This window comes from Lynx canadensis, chromosome C2 (genome assembly GCF_007474595.2).
Source record: "Lynx canadensis isolate LIC74 chromosome C2, mLynCan4.pri.v2, whole genome shotgun sequence".
Classification (NCBI taxonomy): Eukaryota; Metazoa; Chordata; class Mammalia; order Carnivora; family Felidae; genus Lynx; species Lynx canadensis.
Genome location: NC_044311.2, coordinates 22,345,365 through 22,367,717, shown reverse-complemented (window position 1 = coordinate 22,367,717; position 22,353 = coordinate 22,345,365). Strand labels below are relative to the sequence as shown.

General features: G+C 40.2%; 1 protein-coding gene across 1 annotated transcript in view; it reads left to right on the top strand.

Moving 5' to 3' along the window:
• KCNH8 (potassium voltage-gated channel subfamily H member 8) overlaps nt 1-22,353 on the top strand; it is a 355,504-nt gene that overhangs the window by 284,121 nt on the left and 49,030 nt on the right. Inside the window, exons 9-11 of the mRNA XM_030329693.1 lie at nt 9,689-9,888; nt 10,769-11,018; nt 17,161-17,375. Coding sequence (XP_030185553.1) covers nt 9,689-9,888; nt 10,769-11,018; nt 17,161-17,375 — 665 coding nt within the window. The remainder of the gene's footprint in view (nt 1-9,688; nt 9,889-10,768; nt 11,019-17,160; nt 17,376-22,353) is intronic.

Here is a 22,353-nt window from a genome sequence, read left to right as displayed (position 1 = left end):
ATAATAGAGGCTTATAATAGAGGATGGTTCCTAACAGGTTCCTTGCATGGGAGATGTCAAATGGCTGTGCGGGGCTTTAAGAAATGACTCATCCGGCTTATGGCGAAATCAAAGTATAAAGCCAAGCCTTCCCTCAAGGAACTTATGATCCAGTCTGGAAGAGATAGGCTGAAAGATGTGGAAAGAGCTGTACTAATACCAGGCAGTAAAGCTCTCAGTGCCGAATCCGTTAGGAAGTTCCGAAGCAGTGAGAAAACCAGGGCCAGGGATCGGGAGAATTTCTTGGAAAGGCTGTGCTGGTGACAGAGCTGCTTGAAGGGGCATCCTGGGACTGCAGCAATTCTAACAGTCTTGGCTGATGTACAGCAGCAACAGCCTAGGGAGCAGAGAACAGGAATTCTCATTTTCCGAAGAGCTACAATGTGCCAGACGCCATGGTGGCTGTTTTATACCCAGTATTATGACTTCTATAATTGCGAGTCTCCTTGATTGCCCATCTCTCAGCTTAGCAAAGTTACAGGCATTTTGCCAATATACACAGCTTCTACTTATTTGATATTTGCCCATGTTTCTTCTACTCCTGATGGAAAGGTGGGGAAATGCTCAAATGTTCAAGGATTAACCTACTGATTTGACGTTTGAAGAATCTGCGTAGATAATTGAGCTTTTATTCTCTATTGATCCACATAAAATATTGTGAGTGGTCCTGAATCGGAAATGGCATAAATTATTCCCTGCTGTTCCCTGTAAGTAGAAAGCAATGCTGGTCACAGGGGCAAAAGATATGGGAAGTAATCAGATGATGTTACTTTGTCACTTGTTAAATGCTCATTGATCACATCATCCTGGTGCAAAACCGGTGCTCATTTGTCAGTGGCTTTTAAGCATTTGGGTGACTTGGACAGCACTTGGGAAACCACTGCTGTTGAATTGCAGACGGCATCTAAGTAACTTGAGTTTATTAGTTAAAGCTTCCCAAATTTGTGTTTGTGGGAAACAACTCTGTATTACTGTGACAATTACCTTAGGCTAGAAGAAAGGATGTCTGCATTTTAGTATTTTCTATTTAACTAACTACTGGTATGACCTTGAGAGCTAATCATAAGAGCTCATAATATGGAACATGTTGCTCATTTATTTAATTTTTTTTAACATTTATTTATTTTTGAGACAGAGAGAGACAGAGCATGAACGGGGGAGGGGCAGAGAGAGAGGGAGACACAGAATCGGAAGCAGGCTCCAGGCTCTGAGCCATCAGCCCAGAGCCCAACGCGGGGCTCAAACTCGCAGACCACGAGATCATGACCTGAGCTGAAGTCGGACGCTCAACCGACTGAGCCACCCAGGCGCCCCAACATGTTGCTCATTTAATTCTCCTAACACCATGAGATAGAAGTTACTAACACCTTAATTTAGACATAAAGAAGTGGAGTTTTAGTGAGTCCGTTGCCAGGATTCACTGAGACCTAGCAAACTTCTTACACAATATCCATGTTATTATATCCTATGAGTTGATTTTATTCACATGATTTCTACAAATATTCAGAAATAATTTATTTTTTTTTTTAATTTTAGGTATATATTCCTAAGGAATCAAGTCTGAGGCATCTTATTAGGAATCTCCACCCAAGGCTGATGACATTACTAATGACAGGGATGCAATATTTACTACAAAAGCAGGCGGCAGCAATCTTAAATGTTGCAGGTGACTGCCCAAACCCCAGATAAATGTCTAGGGCAGAGACATTCACTGGCTGAGTGAGGAGGAGGAGGAAGGAAGGGGAAGCTTCCGTGTCAGCATCAGTAATTACAGTGTGTGCTAACCACTGATTTATGGGAAGACGATTAAAAACTATCAAAGACGTCCAGCAATACTAATGAGAAAAGGAAAAAAAAAACATATGCGGACAATCTTGAGATTTGAGAATTTTGAGAACACCCAAAACAAAAGTAACCTTAGAAGCTTCAAACAACTATTACAGTTAATAAGTGAATGTCGTAAGGCTGATGGGTACAAGTTCAATATGCAAAAATTAATAGTATTTCTATACGCTAGTGCCAAACAACTAGAAAATTAAATGTAAGAAATGATTACAGGGGCGCCTGGGTGGCTTAGTCAGTTAAGCGTCTGACTTTGGCTCAGGTCATGTTCTTGCGGTCTGTGAGTTCAAGCCCCGCAGCGGGCTCTGTGCTGACAGCTCAGAGCCTGGAACCTGCTTCTGATTCTGTATCGCCCTCCCACTTACTCTCTCTCTCTCTCAAAAATAAATAAACATTTAAAAAATGATTATAAAAGTATCAAATATGTAGGAAAATCTCTTTTAAAATGTGTAACTCTACTATACAGAAAAGTACAAAGCATTAGTGAGAAAATTTACAAGGGGAGTAACAGAAGGATATACAATGATGATGGTTTTAAGACTCAATATTATAAAGATGCCAGTTTTACCCAAATTAATCTAAGGATTCAGTGCAATGCCAGCGAAAATTCTAGTAGATGTGTGTCCATGTGTGTTGGTGGATATGTGTGTGTGTGTTTGAAAAATGACAAGCTCTTTCTACGGGTTAGTGGAAATGCAGAGCTAAAACTAGCCAAAGCAATTGTAAAGAAGAACAAAATTGGAAGATTTGTGCGACAGTTATCAAGATGTACTGTAACGTTCCAACAATTAAGAAAGCACATGTTAGCCCAGGAACAAATAGGCCAGTGGAATGGAAGAGGACAGAAATAGGACCACACTCGTATGGACATTCTATGACACAGGGGACATGCCGTGCAAAGGCGAAACGATTCTTTCAACACATGTTGCAGGGTCAAATGTATATCTGCATGTTGAAAAACAACCTGGACTCCTCTTAAAACTGCATTAAAATTAATTCCCGCTGGAGCCCTAACCATAAAGAAAAAGATGGGTAAATTGAACTACAGAATTTGTATTTTCCAAGACATTATTTAAGAGTATGAAGAGGCAATCCATAGGATAGGAGAAAGTATTCGCAAACACGTATCTGATAAAAGGCTCGTACCTATTATATATAAAGACTGTCTACAAACCAGTATGAGAAGACAACCCAAAAAGGCATAAAACCTTTAAGAAGTACTTCACAGGGGTGCCTGGGTGGCTCAGTCGGTTAAGCGTCCAACTTTGGCTCAGGTCGTGATCTCGCGGTCCGTGAGTTCGAGCCCCACGTCAGGCTCTGTGCTGACAGCTCAGAACCTGGAGCCTGCTTCTGTTTCTGTGTCTCCCTCTCTCTCTGACCCTCCCCCCATTCATGCTCTGTCTCTCTCTGTCTCAAAAATAAACGTTAAAAATATTAAAAATTAAAAAATAAAAAAAGAAGTACTTCACAAACAGATTCCCATGCCAAATAGACAATAAAAATATAAAAAAGGTGTTCAACGTCATTTATCAAAGCCTTGTAAATTAAGATCAAGATTAGACAGCATTTATATTCGCCAGAATGAGATACTTAAAAACAATGACAACATGGGGCTCCAGGGTGGCTCAGTCAGCTAAGAGTCCGATTCTTGATTTTGGCTCAGGTCATGATCTCTCAGTTCGTGAGATTGAGCCCCTGATCTCGTTCACGCTGACAGTGTGAGCGTGCACTCTCTCACACACATGAAATAAATAAATAAACCTAAAAAAAGAGAGAGGGGCGCCTGGGTGGCTCAGTCGGTTAAGCAACTGACTTCGGCTCAGATCATGATCTCAGGGTTCGTGGGTTCAAGCCCCGCATTGGGCTCTATAATGGCTGCTCAGAGACTGGAGCCTGCTTCAGATTCTGTGTCTCCCTTTCTCTCTGTTCCTCCCCTGCTCGTTCTCTGTCTCTCTCTGTCTCTCAAAAATAAATAAACGTTAAAAAATTAAAAAAAAAAAGAGAAATGAAAATTAAGCAAAGCTTATAGATTACAATAGAATTCACAACTGTGGTTACCTTTGGTAATGAGGCTGGTTAGTGTCTGTGAAGGGGACACAAGGGAGGCCTGGGGTGCTGATAACATCCTATATATTCATCTGGGGGATGGTTCAGTATAGTGAGCTGTACATTAAATATTTGTGTAATTTTCTTGATGTGTCATTGATATTAATTTTGCCTTGTAAAATTATAATACATGAGCTAAAAATAATAACCACCAAGTGTGGGATGGGAAGGTAGGTAGCAATGAGCTGAGTTCTCACCTTTCATGGCAGGTTGTTTTTAGGTCTTATCTCAACATGATGAGCCAAGCAATAGAAGTAAAATTTTGTTGTCTAAAATATTGGTAAAAATCACGAGACCTAAAATAAATAATTTTAAAAGATTCCCTTTGGCGAGTGGGGTGGGGGTGAAGGGATGGGTTTGGGGCTAAATGCTTCAGAGTTCATTTTCTAAGCTAATTGCTTATGATTACAAAACTTTTTACAGAAAGTATCAAATGACCAGAGGTTCATTTCAGTGCCATAAATATTTATGGCACACATAAGTTATGCCAGGCACTGTGCTATATGCTGGCGAAACAAAAATGACTAAGTCATGATACTTTCCTTCGAGGAGTTCACAGTTTAGTAATGGAAATAGGAACTTGGGCAGATGATGTTCTTTCTTTTCCCACTTTAATTTTTCCTATTATAATGCACATTTAGAAAAGACTGAAAAATCCACGGAAAAATTAGAATTACATAAAATCCCATCGCCAAAAGACAGTCTTTGCAGTCTTTTTACATATATATAGCCCTCTTTTTGGCAACATTTCTATCAATTCTGCATATTGTGTTTGCCACCAAACAAAATATATTAGAACACGTTCCCACACTTTAAAAGTTCTTCTAGGGGCGCCTGGGTGGCGCAGTCGGTTAAGCGTCCGACTTCAGCCAGGTCACGATCTCGCGGTCCGTGAGTTCGAGCCCCGCGTCGGGCTCTGGGCTGATGGCTCAGAGCCTGGAGCCTGTTTCCCATTCTGTGTCTCCCTCTCTCTCTGCCCCTCCCCCGTTCATGCTCTGTCTCTCTCTGTTCCAAAAATAAATAAACGTTGAAAAAAAAAAATTAAAAAAAAAAAAAAGATTTAAAAGTTATTCTATCACACTTGGTAATGGCTGTCCAGTAGTCACCTAACGAATAGGTTCCAATTGATGGGCCCATCGGCTCAAGCTCAGAGGTTAGATAAAGCTTCCTAGCGAAGGTGACTCACCACTGAGGACATGTCCGGTTTAAATGAGGCGTCGTTGTCCCGAAAAAGGTAAAGTGAAATTCGTAACAGTTAAGGCTTTCCTTGGGTCCTCTCATCCTATATATATATTCTCCTGACATAATTTTATTGGACCCATATGGGCTATGGTGTTCACAAATTCAGGCTTTTTTAAAGACGTCTACACTGCCATTTGAATTTGTCATTTAGGAAATTGTTCTCACTCTGTTTTCTCTGCCATCTGCCATCCACAACCCAGTGTACTCTGACAGGAGTGGAAAATTCCAGGTCAGTGAGTAGGTGGGAGAGAGGAGGAGGACAGCTAAGATTACCCAGAGCCTGAGCTCTGGTCTCCTTTTATATCAGGAGCGAACAGTCCCTCTGTAGACTCTGAAGGCAATGCGAAGTGGTTGGCTAAAGAACTCAGCAATGATGGTATACCTCAGGAGAGCAATGTTGCCCAAAATCCAGAGAAAGAAGTAGGGAGCGAGAAAAAAAAGAAGGAAGGGGATGGGAGGGGAAGGGAAGAAAAGGGGGAAGGGAAAGGAGAAGAATAAGGAAGAAAAAGGAGACAAAGAGAGAGAAAGCCAGGCAGCCCTTTCAGAGGACTCTTTCACCGAAGGTCTGTTTACTTTCTTCTGAGATCCCAATTATCGAGCTTCCTCCAAGACCTGATATTAAGGCGAGATTTTACAAAATGCATTCTGTACAAAATGCCTACACAAAGCAAAAGAGCCTCCCACACACTCAGCAGCAGCCCCAGCATGCTACTTTAAGAATTATATATGTCAGATTTGCTAGGAGTAAAAGGAAAAGTGAATGATAACTTCCAAACTGACCTGGATATTGCCATTCTTGAGTCAAACTTTCATAGCAGACGGAATGATAAGGCCTGATAGTTATATATATGCTTCACCGGTGTGAAAATGATAACCGGTGACAGAGAGGCAAAATACCTTTGGAAACTGGAAAATTATGGAAGTTGGGGTTTTATTTTTTTAACTACTTAAATTAGAAGTATTTGCCTATGCTGAAATGAGACTTTGAAATTATGGTGACTCGGATATAGACTGGGACTTTCCAACAACACTGAGAATGCTACAATTAATCCAGTAATTCATTTTATTGATGATGTACAATCAGGATGCTAAACGGTCTGAACATATCACATCTCTTACTTTAAGTGCTCTACACACATTATAATTAAGCAAAGCAAAGTTAAAATCATACACGTAATTAAGGAAGGCAGTGTTAAAATAAATGAAATAGAATTGTTCTCAGTGCTCAGTTTAATCTCGATGAAAGACCATTACATACTTTTACAGACGGTAGGGCCTTCCACACACCGAGCCCATAAGTATATTAACTGAGCCTGAAATTGGTGTTTAATTTCTTTGAATTGGAGCAGAATCGCTTCTCTTCTTTGCTGAGTGTTTATCATAAATAGAGGGCTCTTCTTCCAAACAAAATATTTGACCTCAGAGCCACCGTGCTCCTACAGAAGAACAGATCTCAATTTGGAATTTACCAAGAGCCATTCAACAGTAAGTTATTAGGTAATGCACATTTTTCTTAGGATAGTTTTGACCTGTTGGAAAACGTTTCATTTTTGAAAACTTGGGGAGAATATACACTTGCCTACATTTGTATGGAGCAGGAACTTACTAAATATTTCTTGAATTTCTTTCATCAAGAAGTCATTCCCACTAACAACCACTCTTAAATATTTACGAGGTTGCTGGAAAACCTTGCCTGAGTCTTTCCCCCCATATTTTGCGCCACGGAGCGTGTTGAAAATTCATGATTATGCTTTTCACTATCATGGGGGAAATGAACATAAATTGAGCACCCGTTTTTCACACAAAATATTAGGCACTTTAAAGAATATAGATTTATATTTAATATAATTTTATATTTAAATAATAATAAATGTCATATTTATATTTATATAATATATATATTAACTCTTTAAATCTCAAAAAAGCCCTGTGAATAAGGGACAACTATACCCATTTATATATAAGGGAACTGCATCCACATATGGGAATTATGTGTCTTCCCAAGTTCACAATTAGGAAGTGCCAAAGTCAGGTTTCATATCCCGATGTGTTTGATTCTGAAATCCATATTATCTCTGCAACAGTATATTCCTCCTGTATGTAGACCCCAAGTTTAACCCTATTCTAGTAACTTTTCCAAAATATTGAGTGTTTCCTTATTATTCCCAGCTGTCTTTATAGGCATGGTGATCCTATCTTTCATAGAGAAATGATGATATATAACCTAAAAGAATTTTAATTCCAATGTTAGATTAGATCGAAATTAGTATGCCAGTGATCCATAATTTCTGACAAATGTAGAGGAAAGAATTTTATTTGGGGCTATCCTGAAATAGGATGGAGATTCAGGAAGATATATGCAGTAACATGTTGGTGTTTTTGCATAAATGTATCCATTTTGATGTAAGAAACTTTAACAGAGCTCCTTGGACATTGAGATTTTGGTACAGGGACACTTCGAGAGCTCCTAATAGACAAACTACTAGACTTGTAGTCTTTTTTTTTTTTTTTTTAACCAAAAACTGCTGGGCTGAAATCTGAATATCTGAGACTTGATCTGCCCATAAGTGTAACTATACCCAGCCCTCACGTCTTCCAATGTCACAGCCCCAGGTGGGTCGAAGACCTTCTTGGACTATCTGATGGCATCTGCAGGGGCCATTCCAGTTCTGTTTGGCTGATGACTATTTAGTGCAAATTCCTGTCCTGAATTTTCTGATTTTAAGATTCCTGACCACTCCCTACACTGGGCAACTCCTAGAAATCCCTTTTTTTGTGGTAGAAGAACCATCTCCAATCCCCGCCAACTCTTGAATTCGTGTGAACAAAGTTTTCTCTTATTATAATCAGGTGGTGGTTTCAGAAAGGGGACGGTTCAGTAAGAAATTGGGGATTAACCAAACCACACTGAGATATCACCTCACACCAGTCAGAGTGGCTAAAATGAACAAATCAGGAGACTATAGATGCTGGAGAGGGTGTGGAGAAACGGGAACCCTCTTGCACTGTTGGTGGGAATGCAAACTGGTGCAGCCGCTCTGGAAAACAGTGTGGAGGTTCCTCAAAAAACTAAAAACAGATCTACCCTATGACCCAGCAATAGCACTGCTAGGAATTTACCCAAGGGATACAGGAGTGCCGATGCATAGGGGCACTTGTACCCCAATGTTTATAGCAGCACTTTCAACAATGGCCAAATTATGGAAAGAGCCTAAATGTCCATCAACTGATGAATGGATAAAGAAATTGTGGTTTATATACACAGTGGAATACTATGTGGCAATGAGAAAGAACGAAATATGGCCCTTTGTAGCAACGTGGATGGAACTGGAGAGTGTTATGCTAAGTGAAATAAATCGTACAGAGACAGATACCATATATTTTCACTCTTATGTGGATCCTGAGAAACTTAACAGAAGACCATGGGGGAGGGGAAGGAAAAATAAAAAGTTAGGGAGGGAGGGAGCCAAAGCATAAGAGACTCTTAAAAACTGAGAATAAACTGAGGGTTTATGGGGGGTGGGAGGGAGGGGAGGGTGGGTGATGGGTATTGAGGAGGGCACCTGTTGGGGTAAGTACTGGGTGTTGTATGGAAACCAAGGTGAGAATAAATTTCATATTTAAAAAAAAAGAAATTGGGGATTAAATATAATCTGACTGAGAAAGCTCATCAAAACAGGAGTCCTATGTATATGTACCACCTGGTTCTTCTCAGGATGGCAACATAACACTAGGCAGAATACCAGTTTTCCTCTGTGAATGTATTTGTTTCTCTAATGGTCTCAGATTTTTTGATATCTCCCTTAAAATTTAACCACGGAGTAACCACAGAGCCAAAGTGGGGTTGGCGATTGGAGCCATATTAATCTCAGCTTCAGATTGCTCAGAAAATCCTCAGTTACATTTCTAGCCACTTTCTCCATACCTTTATTAATAAAAATGTGTCATATTTAATATCATAAAACTAATTTTAAGTGATGGCTTAGGGGAAAAGACTAGGGCTAACCACTTAGACTAATTTTGAAAATGTATTTGTTATTATGATAACCACTGAACTATAACTTTATAGTTTATTTTATGAAATTATATTAAAATTATTTTATCATGGCTATTAAACTATACCTGTTAAAAATGTAGATGCGAAAAGTACAAAATAAAAGTTTGCCCTGGCCAGAATGGCAGGTAACGGATTAAGTGTGGGTCAATTTTGCCTATTACTGAGGATTTTCGGCAGATATTTTTATTCTGATCGATTTTAACTCTGATCAAAATGACTACATTAAGATGCACTCTATGGCGAAGTCGCTGTACCAAAACGCTTGTACCAAAACAGCTGTATCAACATGGCCACATAAACATACTCTGCTGAATTCAGGATCTATAAACTTAAATTTAGACTTAACGGGTGAGCCCCTCTGTCATAGTTCTCTCCCACCGTATGCTGTGTTGTCTTCTCTAGCCTTGATGCACGCCTTGGTGTTTGGAAACGTGACCGCGATCATACAGAGGATGTATTCCAGATGGTCCCTCTATCACACTAGAACTAAGGATCTGAAGGACTTTATACGAGTCCATCACCTGCCCCAGCAGCTCAAGCAGAGGATGCTCGAATATTTCCAAACAACCTGGTCAGTCAACAATGGAATAGATTCAAATGAGGTAATGTTCATTTCTCATGCTGAGGTTTTCAGGCAGAAAGCACATATTCTTAGGTAAAAGCAAGGTGCTCAAATTCAGGTCTCGGAAGTGAAGTACACATCTACCAACTTCCTCATCCCTATTTTTTAATCCCTCGTGAAACCCGGTCTATCTTCTTTCATCTGCTTTGGCTTATGTTTTCATTACACCACTTTGGATTGACCAATGTTTTATGTTAATTTGCTATTCTGGTCAATTGGATTGCCTAACTTTCATCCTCATTGGCCCTCTTCGGAGGAACCAACTCTTATGACTACTAAATGGTGTCATCTTGGAATTGAGATTAACCAAGTTAATGTGTGCCTTTAAAACCAACAAAGTAAAACTGAAAATATCTTCCAGCACACGTGTTATCTGTAGACTCCCAGGAATACTCCAGACCACCACTGTAAGAAAGGTATCCTATAAATCAAACAAACGTGCTACAACCGCCCCCCCTCCCAATCAAGCTAGTAATCCATACTTTTAAGTAATTATTTGGTTTCTTTTCTCTTCGTGTGATCATAGTGCTAGAGGAAACACCAGTGGGTCCAAATTCCATATCTTCTGTCCCGAGTAGGAGTCTTTGTGAGAAGCATGTCACAGTATGCCATACGTTTTCATTCCAGAATCTTTTATTAATGTATTCTACTTCCCCGGCCTTATTATCAGCTAATTTTTAATTAGCACCTAACTGGGGTCACAGTCACTAAAAAAAAATCTCTCCAGGACTATCACATACATATAGTTCCTCTTCTATACTCTTATTGGTCAAACAGTGGGAAGAACACCCCCTTGTCTTGCAGAGTAAATCAATTAGACTAGACTTACCCCAACTTGATTTCTTCTTTCATCTTGACAGCTTTTGAAAGACTTTCCAGATGAGCTGCGTTCTGACATCACTATGCATTTGAACAAGGAGATCTTACAGTTGTCCCTTTTTGAGTGTGCCAGCCGGGGCTGCCTCAGGTCTCTGTCTCTACACATCAAAACCTCTTTCTGTGCTCCGGGGGAGTATCTGCTGCGTCAAGGAGATGCTTTGCAGGCCATCTACTTTGTATGCTCAGGCTCCATGGAAGTTCTTAAAGACAGCATGGTGCTGGCTATTCTTGGTACGTCGGAGTTGAAAAGCTTCATGAAATTTTACCCTAGAGCATAAGTTAAAAAGAAAAAAGGGGGGAGGGAGGTACTGCTATTGTAAGAAAATTCTGGATGAATATATGGAATCAGGCAAATTTGAATGGATTTAATTTGCCAACTATGTATTATTATTGTTCTGCCACATACTGAGTTTCCACATTCCACATATCATTTCATTCTTGTTAAAAATCCAGCAGTATTGGGGCGCCTGGGTGGCTCAGTCAGGGGAGCGTCACTCTCTTTGCCCCTCCTCTGCTCACATAGGCGTGCTCACTCTCTATCTGGATTCGTAGTGCTGGATTAAAAACAAATCCGGGGGCGCCTGGGTGGCTCAGTTGTTTAAGTGTCTGACTTTGGCTCAGGCTACAATCTCACAGGTAGTGAGATTGAGCCCCAGAGCAGGCTCTTTGCGGTCAGGGCAGAGCCCGCTTCAGATCCTTCATCTCCCTCTCTCACTCTCTACCCCTCGCCCACTTTCTCTTGCGCTCTCTCTCCCCAAAATAAATAAACATGAAAAAAATTTGTTTAAATCCAGCAGAATGAATATTAACCCCATTTTACAAATGACTAAATAGTATGTTAACTTAATTTGTCCCAAATAACATAAGAAAATGAACACAGTTCTTTCTGATTCCTAAAGCCAGATTATTAGTCGTGATGCCTGCTGCCTCTTAGTGAAATAGCTGGTCAATTTTAAAGGGGCATTTTTGTATTTTTGTGGAGAACAAGGTCAGAGAAGAACATGAAAATGGCTCCATCTGTGCTAGAAATAACACAGTCACTAACCCAATATTGTCAAGGTGGCCATAGGCCTCTTTTTTATTTTTTTTAACTTCCTCAAAGAAAATTCACAAGATAGTTCGTGAAGATTTTTACCACAAAACTGACTCCCAACTTTTAAGACCTAATTGGTGTTCATTGAAATATAAAGGTCAGCTGACAAAAGGTGTCATGTAGAGTGAATACAGAAAAATTCCTACCCACAATTTTATGTGTACTTCTTTTAAAATCACTCTTTTTTTGTTTATTCAAATATTTATTGGGGCTTAAGAACGTATCAGGTTGTGATCTAAATATATTTTGAACACCAATGTAGTACGCCACTGTTTAGAATTTGTGTTCATAAAAAGGGGCTAAGTTTGGGGCGCCTGGGTGGCACAGTCGGTTAAGCGTCCGACTTCAGCAAGGTCACGATCTCGCGGTCCGTGAGTTCGAGCCCCGAGTCGGGCTCTGGGCTGATGGCTCAGAGCCTGGAGCCTGTTTCTGATTCTGTGTCTCCCTCTCTCTCTCTACCCCTCCCCGTTCATGCTCTGTCTCTCTCTGTCCCAAAAATAAATAAACGTTGAAAAAAAAAATTTTTTTTTTAAAAAGGGGCTAAGTTATATTTAATATATTCAAGACCTAAGATTTAGAAACAACTTAACCATTTATAACATATTTTTACATATCGGGTCTTGCTTAAGCCTTCCTAACACAAAAAGACAGGTAAGAGTGGTGTTTTCTGTTTTTTCCAAAGTCAAAGCTAACCTAGGTTTTTTGACTCTATCTCCGGTGCTCTTTTCCACGTCTAAGCAATGCCTATTTTTCTATCTCATCCCTATAAGCCTGCCATCACTGGATTCTAGTTTGTAAGCTTCAAGACAGATTATACTTTGGAAAAGGAAAGGAGAACTAAAATTTAGAGACTCCCTAATATGAGCCGGCTGTTTTATATCCATTATCCAATTTAAATCCTACTGCCCCGTTAGGTTGGTGTGATTATCTCCAATTAAAGGTGAAGAGTGGAGGCTAGGGAATAGTGAAATAAACAGGTGCTTCCCATTGCTTCATGTTTACTCAGTCGGCCATGTACCAGAGAAAAGGTAGAGCTTGCCTTTCGGAGCTTTGGCTCAACCCTTGACTCACCCTCTTATGTTTTTCTCCTGAACAGAAAAGTACTGACAGAAGAGCGACTGGGTTGATTTTCAACTTGGCCAGTTCATCATCAGTGTTAGAGTGAGGCTCTCTGTGTTTGTGTGTTTTTAAGAAGAGACTTAACATTCCTGCTCACCTCTCAACTCTGTGAAGTTAAAGGCCAATCATTCTATTATTTCATGGTTCTAAATTACAATTGATAATTATTTCTTAATTTGCTTCAAAAACTTAACTTTAATCATAACATACCTTTCCATGGGCTTTCTTAGGACTATGTAAGTTTTGTAGCCTGCCTATTGACATAGCCTGCTTTTAAAAGGGCATATAGTTATTTTCCAGAACTATATGGCTTCATATGCTTGTAAGCCAAAATAATGCATGATGTTTAAATACATATGATGTGGTTTTTCCCCATAATTGTGCTGAATTTTTACATTTGGTAACTAGCAACGATACTAGGAATGGAATATGAAGGCAACCGCCATAACATTAGAACATAATAGGTACAAATTTGATGGCTTCTAGGTAATTAACATTGTTTGTAATACATAATTCAACTGGATTTTCTTATTTAAAACATTCTACTCACAGCTGAAAGATTTAATCCGTTGCCTTTTGCTCTTGGCCCCGATTTCCTCCATAAATTATGATTTTCATGATTAGCATTTTCACATATTCGTTTCCACAACATCAAAAATGATTTAAGTGCAAATTGCCACATGACCATTCTAAATACTCCTGTGTGGTATTGGGACTAAACCCAAACAAGGATAACGAATTATTAATATTTTATCCCTGTGATTAACATTATTTCAGTGGAGATTGAGTATTTTACTTTCCCTGTGGTAATACTGTCTTATAGGGCCAATTAAAATCAATACTGACTTTGATACACTTAAGCACATGGCTTCACATTTGATCTGTAGATATTTAATACATGTTCACTCTGCCAACAAAATGAATTAATATATAATGTTGTAGGGAGGAAGTATCACCAAACAGCTGTCAAGCCATAACTTATTCAAGCACCTCAGTTGTCCAATCAATACATGAAGGCATTTCTTAATCTGATGCCTAGGGAGGCAGTTGACATAGAGGCAAGGATTTGTTATGGGGGTAGAAATTGTTTGCTTTGCACACCTTCATTTCATGTCCTGGTAATTGTGTTTTTCCACCAATTTCTTCATTGTTGTTTAAAAGAAAATGACAGGGGCGCCTGGGTGGCGCAGTCGGTTAAGCGTCCGACTTCAGCCAGGTCACGATCTCGCACTCCGTGAGTTCGAGCCCCGCGTCAGGCTCTGGGCTGATGGCTCGGAGCCTGTTTCTGATTCTGTGTCTCCCTCTCTCTCTCTGCCCCTCCCCCGTTCATGCTCTGTCTCTCTCTGTCCCAAAAATAAATAACGTTGGAAAAAAAAAAATTAAAAAAAATAAATAAATAAAAGAAAATGACAAAGCACTGATAAATGTGTTCTTCACGGATGGTGTTAGTCTGCCTAATTATAATTAAACATGTTATTGCTCTAACCTGGACAGTTTGCAGATACATCTCATCAGCTACCCCCACCCCCTGTGGAAGAATAACTGGCTAGCAAATATCAATAATAGAATTCTGAAAAATGGAAGTAGTAAGGGACCATGGAGATCTTGCTCTTCTTTTAGAAATAAGGATACCAGGACTTAGAGTAATTAGGAAACTTAGATGAAGGTCCTAATGCATGATAGTGAGAAATTCATAAGACCGTACAATCAGCAAGGATGCAGACCATGTTGTAATTTACCAGTGCTCACCTTGCCAGGGCTCAACAGTGTCCACAACACATGTCAGTGTTTCATAAATATTCACTCAATGAATAAATAAACTGGAATTCTTTCTAGGATGCCAAGTTTGGCAAGATGTTGGTGGTGTTTTATAGCTGAGGTCATTGTGGCTTAAATAGCCATGGTACAGTCACCCTAGGTAGGAAAGTATGATAACTCTGAAGTCATTGTAGGGGTTTCTGGGTGGCTCAGTCAGTGAAGCGTCTTCGTCTCAGGTCACGCTCTCGCGGTTCGCGAGCTCGAGCCCCGTGTCAGGCTCTGTGCCGACAGCTCAGAGCCCGGAGCCTGCTTCGGATTCTGTGTCTCCCTCTCTCTCTTTCCCTTTCCCACTAGCACTCTATCTCTCGCTCTCAAAAATAAATAAACTTTTTTTTTAATGTTTAAATAAATAAAGTCACTCCAAACAGCAGTTGCTTCACAGAAAAATGTAAATCTTCTTTGTGGCAAGACACTGCATCGTGATAAATTCTCCTGAGATATACAAATTTCAAAATTTGCTGTATTCAGAGCATCTGGGCTGTATATTTACATCTGTGCCCAACTTTGAGTTTTCGAGCACTAATTTAGATTTCTAATAAAATATGTAAGAAACAATTTCCAAGGTTAGCGTTATTGGTGACAACATTTAAATCCAACTTGACTTCTCTAGCACCATGTGGCTGTTTACTCCCTTAGCATCTGTAAGTATAGATTTTAGCCCTGTTTTTTCTTTGGCCAACTAGGCTCAATTTCAAAGTTTAAATTTAATGTTAATTCAGAGATAATATTTAGATGTAATCCAATAATTTCCAGATGTTCAATTTTTATCTGTTACATATTTATGAACATTTCAGGTGTTCATGGTTAATTTGGCATGTTTCTTTTCCTGTGAAATTCAATAAAACAGAATTTTATTGAAGTCTGATACAAGTCAGAGGCTTTGCTTCCTGAAATGCTGGGCACGATAAAGGAATGAAATGTAGAAGTTAAAACTTAATTGAATGGAGGACAGGGCAATTTGTTATATACCATTCCAAAGATACTATTTGCTTGGTGGTTTTTCTGTCGATCAGTTGTTGGTTGTTGATTCCCTCTGAAATGGAGCAGGCAGCCATTAAAAAAAATAATGAAATTTAAAGCCCGTGCAGAAGGACAAAGCAAAGAAACTCCTGAGTTGTAGCCATGAATCTAATGCCAGTATCCTCTGTGAACTTAGGTCATATTATTTCAGCATTTAACCTAAGTTTGTGTGAGAACTGAATGGATTTTCATCATGTTTCTCACAGGGATGCTGATAATGGCTGTGTCTAAAATCTGAAGCTGTAATCGGGGTTTTTTTGTTAGCTCTTTACATTTATGCTCACCTTCCTGCTAAGCGAAACTGATTCAAATCAGTTGAAAGATTTTAAAGATTCAAATACATTGGCCAATATTATCTAATCATAAACGCAAGGAAGCCAGCTAGTTCCAGGCAGGTGAATCCAGCCAAAGACTGATAGGCTGAGGTATTACACGCAGAGCATCAGGGGTGCTGGGTGCGGGGTGGGCACAGGCCACCAAATGGTGATACGTCTCTCTCCCTGCAGTGGCACAAGCGAAAAGCTCATAGCTTTTATTTATTCGCTTTCTTTTTTGATGGGAAAATTGGGCTTTCACACTGTCACAGAGTATTAGAACTGCAGCTTATGTTTCACATTTTTATGTAGTAGATTTCACCGTCCATGACACGCAATACTTGATGTCTGCCTCCCAGTTCTGAGCAGAGGGAGGCAGGGCACGCTCACCTTCCTCGCCCTCCTGTCTTCTAGACACGTTTAGAGGTAGATGAAACAACCTGAGTATGTTAGAAAGCTGATGATGAATCCCACCTTACTGTGTTAGAATGAAAATTAGTAGTAATACACGTTCGATGGTCTCGTTTCGAGCCTTTTTGCACTCAAAAAAATCAGAGCCATTATTATGTCCCTTGAAGAGTTGAGGCAACTGTGACACAGATGTCAACTTCTCTGTCTAAAGTCAATTACGGGATGCTGAGGGACTGTCTGGAGCCCATCTGTGACCTAACAGTTCCTAACTCTGGCTCTCCTAGCCCTTACCCCCTAGACTACTGTTCTCGCTGGGAACGGTTTTGCCTGCCAGGGGACATTTGGCAATATCTGAAGGTGTTTTGGGTTGTCACCACTGGGGGTCGGGGATAGGAGCTGCTGCTAAACATTCTACTGTGCAGAAAACCCCCCACCACAAAGAATTACCAGGCCCCGAATCTCAACACCGCTGAGATGAAGGTTTCTGTTTCCCTTGTGGTGTCATCTCAGCCAAGTGATGCCTGTAAGTCAGATGAGGTCGCCAGTCTCAGCTTGCTTTTCTTTAAAATTAACCTGTCTCTTTTTTCACTGTTTCAAGGGAAAGGAGACTTAATTGGAGCAAATCTATCAATTAAGGACCAAGTGATCAAGACCAACGCAGATGTGAAGGCTTTAACCTACTGTGATCTTCAGTGCATCATCCTCAAAGGACTCTTTGAAGTGCTAGACCTTTACCCAGAATATGCTCACAAATTCGTGGAAGATATTCAGCATGACCTCACATACAACCTTCGAGAAGGTCACGAGAGTGATGTAAGTCTCACTTCTAATTAGTGCCAAGACCTAAAACATGGAGCCTGGAGATCATTTATAACAGTAAAAAGCATATGTCATGACTTCACTTGTAAAAGTCTCTGAATGAATAAAGTATGATTATTCGACCACTAGTCGAACAATGAAATAATTAGCCAGAAGTCAAGCCTGCAGTTTGTTATCAATGCTCTAGGAAAGTATTATTTGTAGATGACCTCCCTTAATTCAGCGTCTTTCCTGTTTATTTTCACGTGCTTCTAACTAGAATCCGTTTCAGTGATACATAAGATTTAGCTACCGATGTGTGATTTCTCCCGAATGTCAAGATTCAGCTAGAAAAATGGCTCAGGGTTTGCTATGTTAGTAATTGTTTACCGTTCCACTTGCTTGTTATGGAGTTTGCTCAAAAATAATCTTTTTGTTAACCAGTACCCAAAACAGTCTATCTTAAAATGACTAAATATGCATAAAGGGATTCAAGCCAAAGATGGTCACACTGAAAGCATAATGAGTATTTTATGAAATTATGTATTTGCTGCATGTTTCAGTTTATACAAACAGCTTTCCTAACAAAATAGGTACTATGCTACATCCTGTGATTAAGCTGATCACGAACATGACTTCATTAGATGTGTCAGAGACACAAATGATTTAATAGGAATGATTATTGAAAGGCAAGCCAGAGCATGCATAGCATTCTGTAACAACAAAGGCTTAATCTGCTGCCTTGAGTTTTGTCCCAGATATTTGCAATACTCCTTTTTTTTTTCTTCCCGAGGAACTATTGTTTTGACTAACCCATATTGTGCAGGCATTTTGTTAGGCATTAATATTCCTCACTTTAGAAGACAGAGAAAGAATACAAATTGTATATTACTTCATCTTGGTTGAGGATCTCAAATGACAGTCAATATGTAGATGGCACACCATTCTGAAGTTCAAGATTAACCAGTTTTGAATGTGTGCTTCTCTCTGTTAACGGTAGCAAACAGCAAAGGAGGTATCAATATTTGGGGGGAACTTATTTGTGCTCTGCACTCTGCCTAGATAAAGCCTCTCATTTAGTGCTTGTGGTGACTTTTTAAGGTAAGTATCCATCAATTTTTATGGAGCAGAAAACAGATTCAGAATGGCTAAGTAACATGTTTATAACCTCATGGACTTGTAGGGACAGAGCCTGAGCACAGATATCTGTCACTGTAAAATCTATACACTAACTGTTGGTATATTGTTCTTATTGAAGACACTTCCATATCTTCCAATTCAACAGATGGACTTTTAAAACAACAGGTGTCTTTTGTAGTCGCTACGACAGCCTAACGTGACAACTATTTTTGAAAAGTGGAGGTGTGCTAGAGGAAGCAATTGAAGAGGAAAGAAGAAATGAGGGCAGAGAGTAATAGCCAACATGCCTCAGCATAGTAAAGTAGAAAATATTGGATCTCAACCCCTGCCTTCCTTTTATTTGATTCCTTTTTAAAGATCCATATACCATATCTTTGATTGAATTTTTTATCCTTTTTTTCCCTATTTTCTGGAACAGTAATCATAGGGATTTTTGAACTCCAATACCTGAATTGCCTTTGGGATTATTTTCATGCACTGTTCTTTCTCTTGCGTTGTTTTGTTTCGTTGTGGTCATTCGGTTCCTTCTTTTTAGCAGATGACATACTTTTGTTTGAATGTAGATGTCACTTATGAAAATTGTTTCTACTATTTTCCTCCAAACAGGCTTAGGTTTTCTTCTGGCAGGCAGATCAAGGTCCAGCCAACCACTCCCATTCTGTCCAGAGCTCCTCTTCGTCTTTGTTAGGTTGCTCTGTTCAGCTTCACCCAACCTCCAGGGCTCTAAGACATGGTTTTTCCGGGATCTCAACTAAAAGCCTTAGATGTTTACCAGCGCCTTCCCCGGGTGGGGCTTGCACTCCACCCTCCCTCTCCTCCGGACTGTGTGGTGGCCGAGACCTCTACTCTGCCATTAACCTCCCGGTTGCTGTTTTGTCCTGAGTCTCCTGGAGCGCTGCCCTGTGCAGGCTCACGTTAGGCTCATGCCTCCAGGGCCACACTGAGGCAGTTACCTATTCTCTGGGATTTCACACCTCAAATCCCAGGTGGTTTGTTCACCTGAACTCCATCCTCTGTCTCCTTAGCCAGTAAGACCGCTCCTTTCTATTCTACTCTCTTCCACCTCACAATGAAATGGCAAATTCCCTCAAGAAGATACTTGGGTAAATGCAGAGCATGCACCTGTGTGTTCCTCTTTTCTCAGGGACCACAACCCTTCAAGGTCTTCCCTCAGCGGATTGTTCTCCAGTGCTTTCAAACAGTTGTTTTGTGTATTTTGTCCAGCTTTACTTTTACTAGAGGGTTAGTTCAATATAAGCAATTTCGTTAAGTCATAAGTATTGCTTCTTTTCAGAGGGTCCCTTATCAGCTGCATTTTAAAGGCAAAGGGGAACTGAAGCTTACCTCCAAAACCCTTATTGCTTTGTTTTTCCTAATCATTTATCACTCAAAACTTCCCTCTGTCTGTCTGTCTCTCTCTCTCTCTGTATAGATTTTGGGATGCTGTGCCTTCTGAAGGCTAGTTAAATTTATACCACCCTTCCCCCATAATTCCATACCCTGGGGAAAGTCTTCTGCTCTTTCTCAAGATACTACAACTTCTAGGCGAGTTCGTATTCTGATGGTAACCCAAGATTTTGGATTCTTGCTTTGCTTTGCAACTCTGCTGTCAGACCAGTGTGAAACCCAGCCCCTTTCCTTACATGTTCACACAAATAAAAATATCGAATCCCACAGGATTTTTAGTGGGTTGAAGCCTCTGTGGCAGGTTGACCAGGGGGTTGTAGAGGAAGGAACATTTGCAGAAGGGAAATGCAAACGATATAAATGTAATGTGTCTGTATATCCTTCGGCCCTTTCTTGCTGCTGTCATCACTTTTCTTGCTCTCTCTTCATCTCCAGATTCCCCATTATTGCTGATCCATATTAGTTTAACTCCCACTCTTTGGTTGTCTGTCACCTTTCTGATTTTGCCTTCTGGGTTCACCTTTTGCCCCTGTACCTACTACCCTGTTAGGTGACATGGAACATCTGGGTAAAGAGAAGACTGACGGTCAACCCATTTTGAAATAAGGCCATAAAAGCATTTTAAGAAATAGTCAAAATTTAGAAGGGGATATGGATGCAAGATATAACTCCTAGAACTATGATAAATGATGTAACTTTCGAATGACCGCTCATCCAGTTCTCAGAGTAAAATTAATTGAAATCTGTAAATACACTCTCAGTTTGTGAAAAGGCTACACTAGCATGGTTGGACCTAATTATGCATTTTATGCACCCAGTGTTTTCTATATTTGCCTTATTTATATCTCCTGGATGGCTCCAATATGGACAGAGATTAATTTAGTTATTCCTGTCTATGCAGATTATGAGAAATTTGCTTCACTGCCTTCTCATGGTAAACTCTATAAAATTGATTTTAGCACAGACTCAGGTATTGTTGGTTGTGAAATTTAGTGCCTTAATGTAAGAATTTTGAATTTGTGATGAAATGACGGACGTGTATCTAAAATATGTGCTTTCAAAAATTACTCACGCTAATGCACCGAAAATCAGGGCTCGATGGCTACATATAAAATACCTAAGTGCTTCTCACATGGTCCACATGAACTTGGTGGCGGCATTGTGGTTGTGGAGCAACGAACCGCAGAGGTTGTTGAAAAAGGATGATACCTTCTTACTGAGGGGCTCGTCGGTGATGAAACCTATTACGTTTTCAGTGTGTTTTTTCCTCAGTTTTCATTATTGTCATGTAATCTGATCAGCATAAAAAAATGAAGTCTCTCTCCTTCAGGCTTCCCGCCTCGTTAGGAAGGGGTATTTCCCCAGTTTCTTGAGGGTCAGTGATCTCGAGGTGAAGGTCTTCGAATGCCCATCTCCGATCCAGCACAACAGGTTACCCCAGAGTTCAGAGAAGGCTCCCGAGGCGGAGACAAGGGAGCCCATGAGGAGCGTGTACTTTCAGCAGCTTCTTTTCCACTCTGATGGGATCATACGTGGGGTGGTTTGAGGTGCTGACCTATCATAGCTGCCTCAAGCCTCAATGTATAACATCCTAGTTCCCCACAACTGACAAATACTCTCTGTATAGACCAAGAACCATGCTTAATAGTGTAGTTATAAAACTGAATACTTCAAGTCTCAAGTGACCCTCAAGTGAAACAAATGCATATATAGTCATAATTTGCTTCAGAAGTTCCAGAGTGGTCATAGGCAATAGTTAAGATATATATAAATAAACATAATGGAATGGAATAAACGGAATGGAATGAATTTAAGCCAAAAGTTTCCTGCTGATGGAAGGGTCACTTTCCATCCCTGGGGTTGCGGGCGTGTGTGTGTGTGTGTGTGTGTGTAGGTATGGTAGGTGCGGAAGGATATCTGACCATGATAAATGAGAAGCGATATAATGAATGTTTCTCTTGCCTCCGTTCTTACTTCCTCACCACTCTCTCACCTCAAGGCCGCAGAAGCAATCTTCTCAAATTATAAATTGGATCATGTCCTTCCATTGCTTAAAATATTCAATGGATCCTCATGGACTATTAAGAAAATCCAGGCTCCCCACCATAACTTTGAAGATTCTAGGCATTCCAGCACTTGCCTGCCTTTCAGATTCATCCGATGGCATCTTGTGTCCAGCCTTACGCCCCAGCAAACTGGCCTGTTTTTCCTTCCTTTCATGGGCCAGGCTCCTGCCTGCCTCTTGGGCCTTTACATTTGTTCTTTTCTTCCTGCAATGGTATTCCTCTTGCCTTACCTGACCGACCACCTGCTCTGGAGTTTTCCTCTCCAGGTTATCCTCTGGCACAGAATCTTGTTGATCATTTTCATAGTAGTTAGGCAAGATCTTAAGTTAGTTAATATGTCTATTTTCTTGTTCATGTTCACTTCTTCCTACCAGAATGTC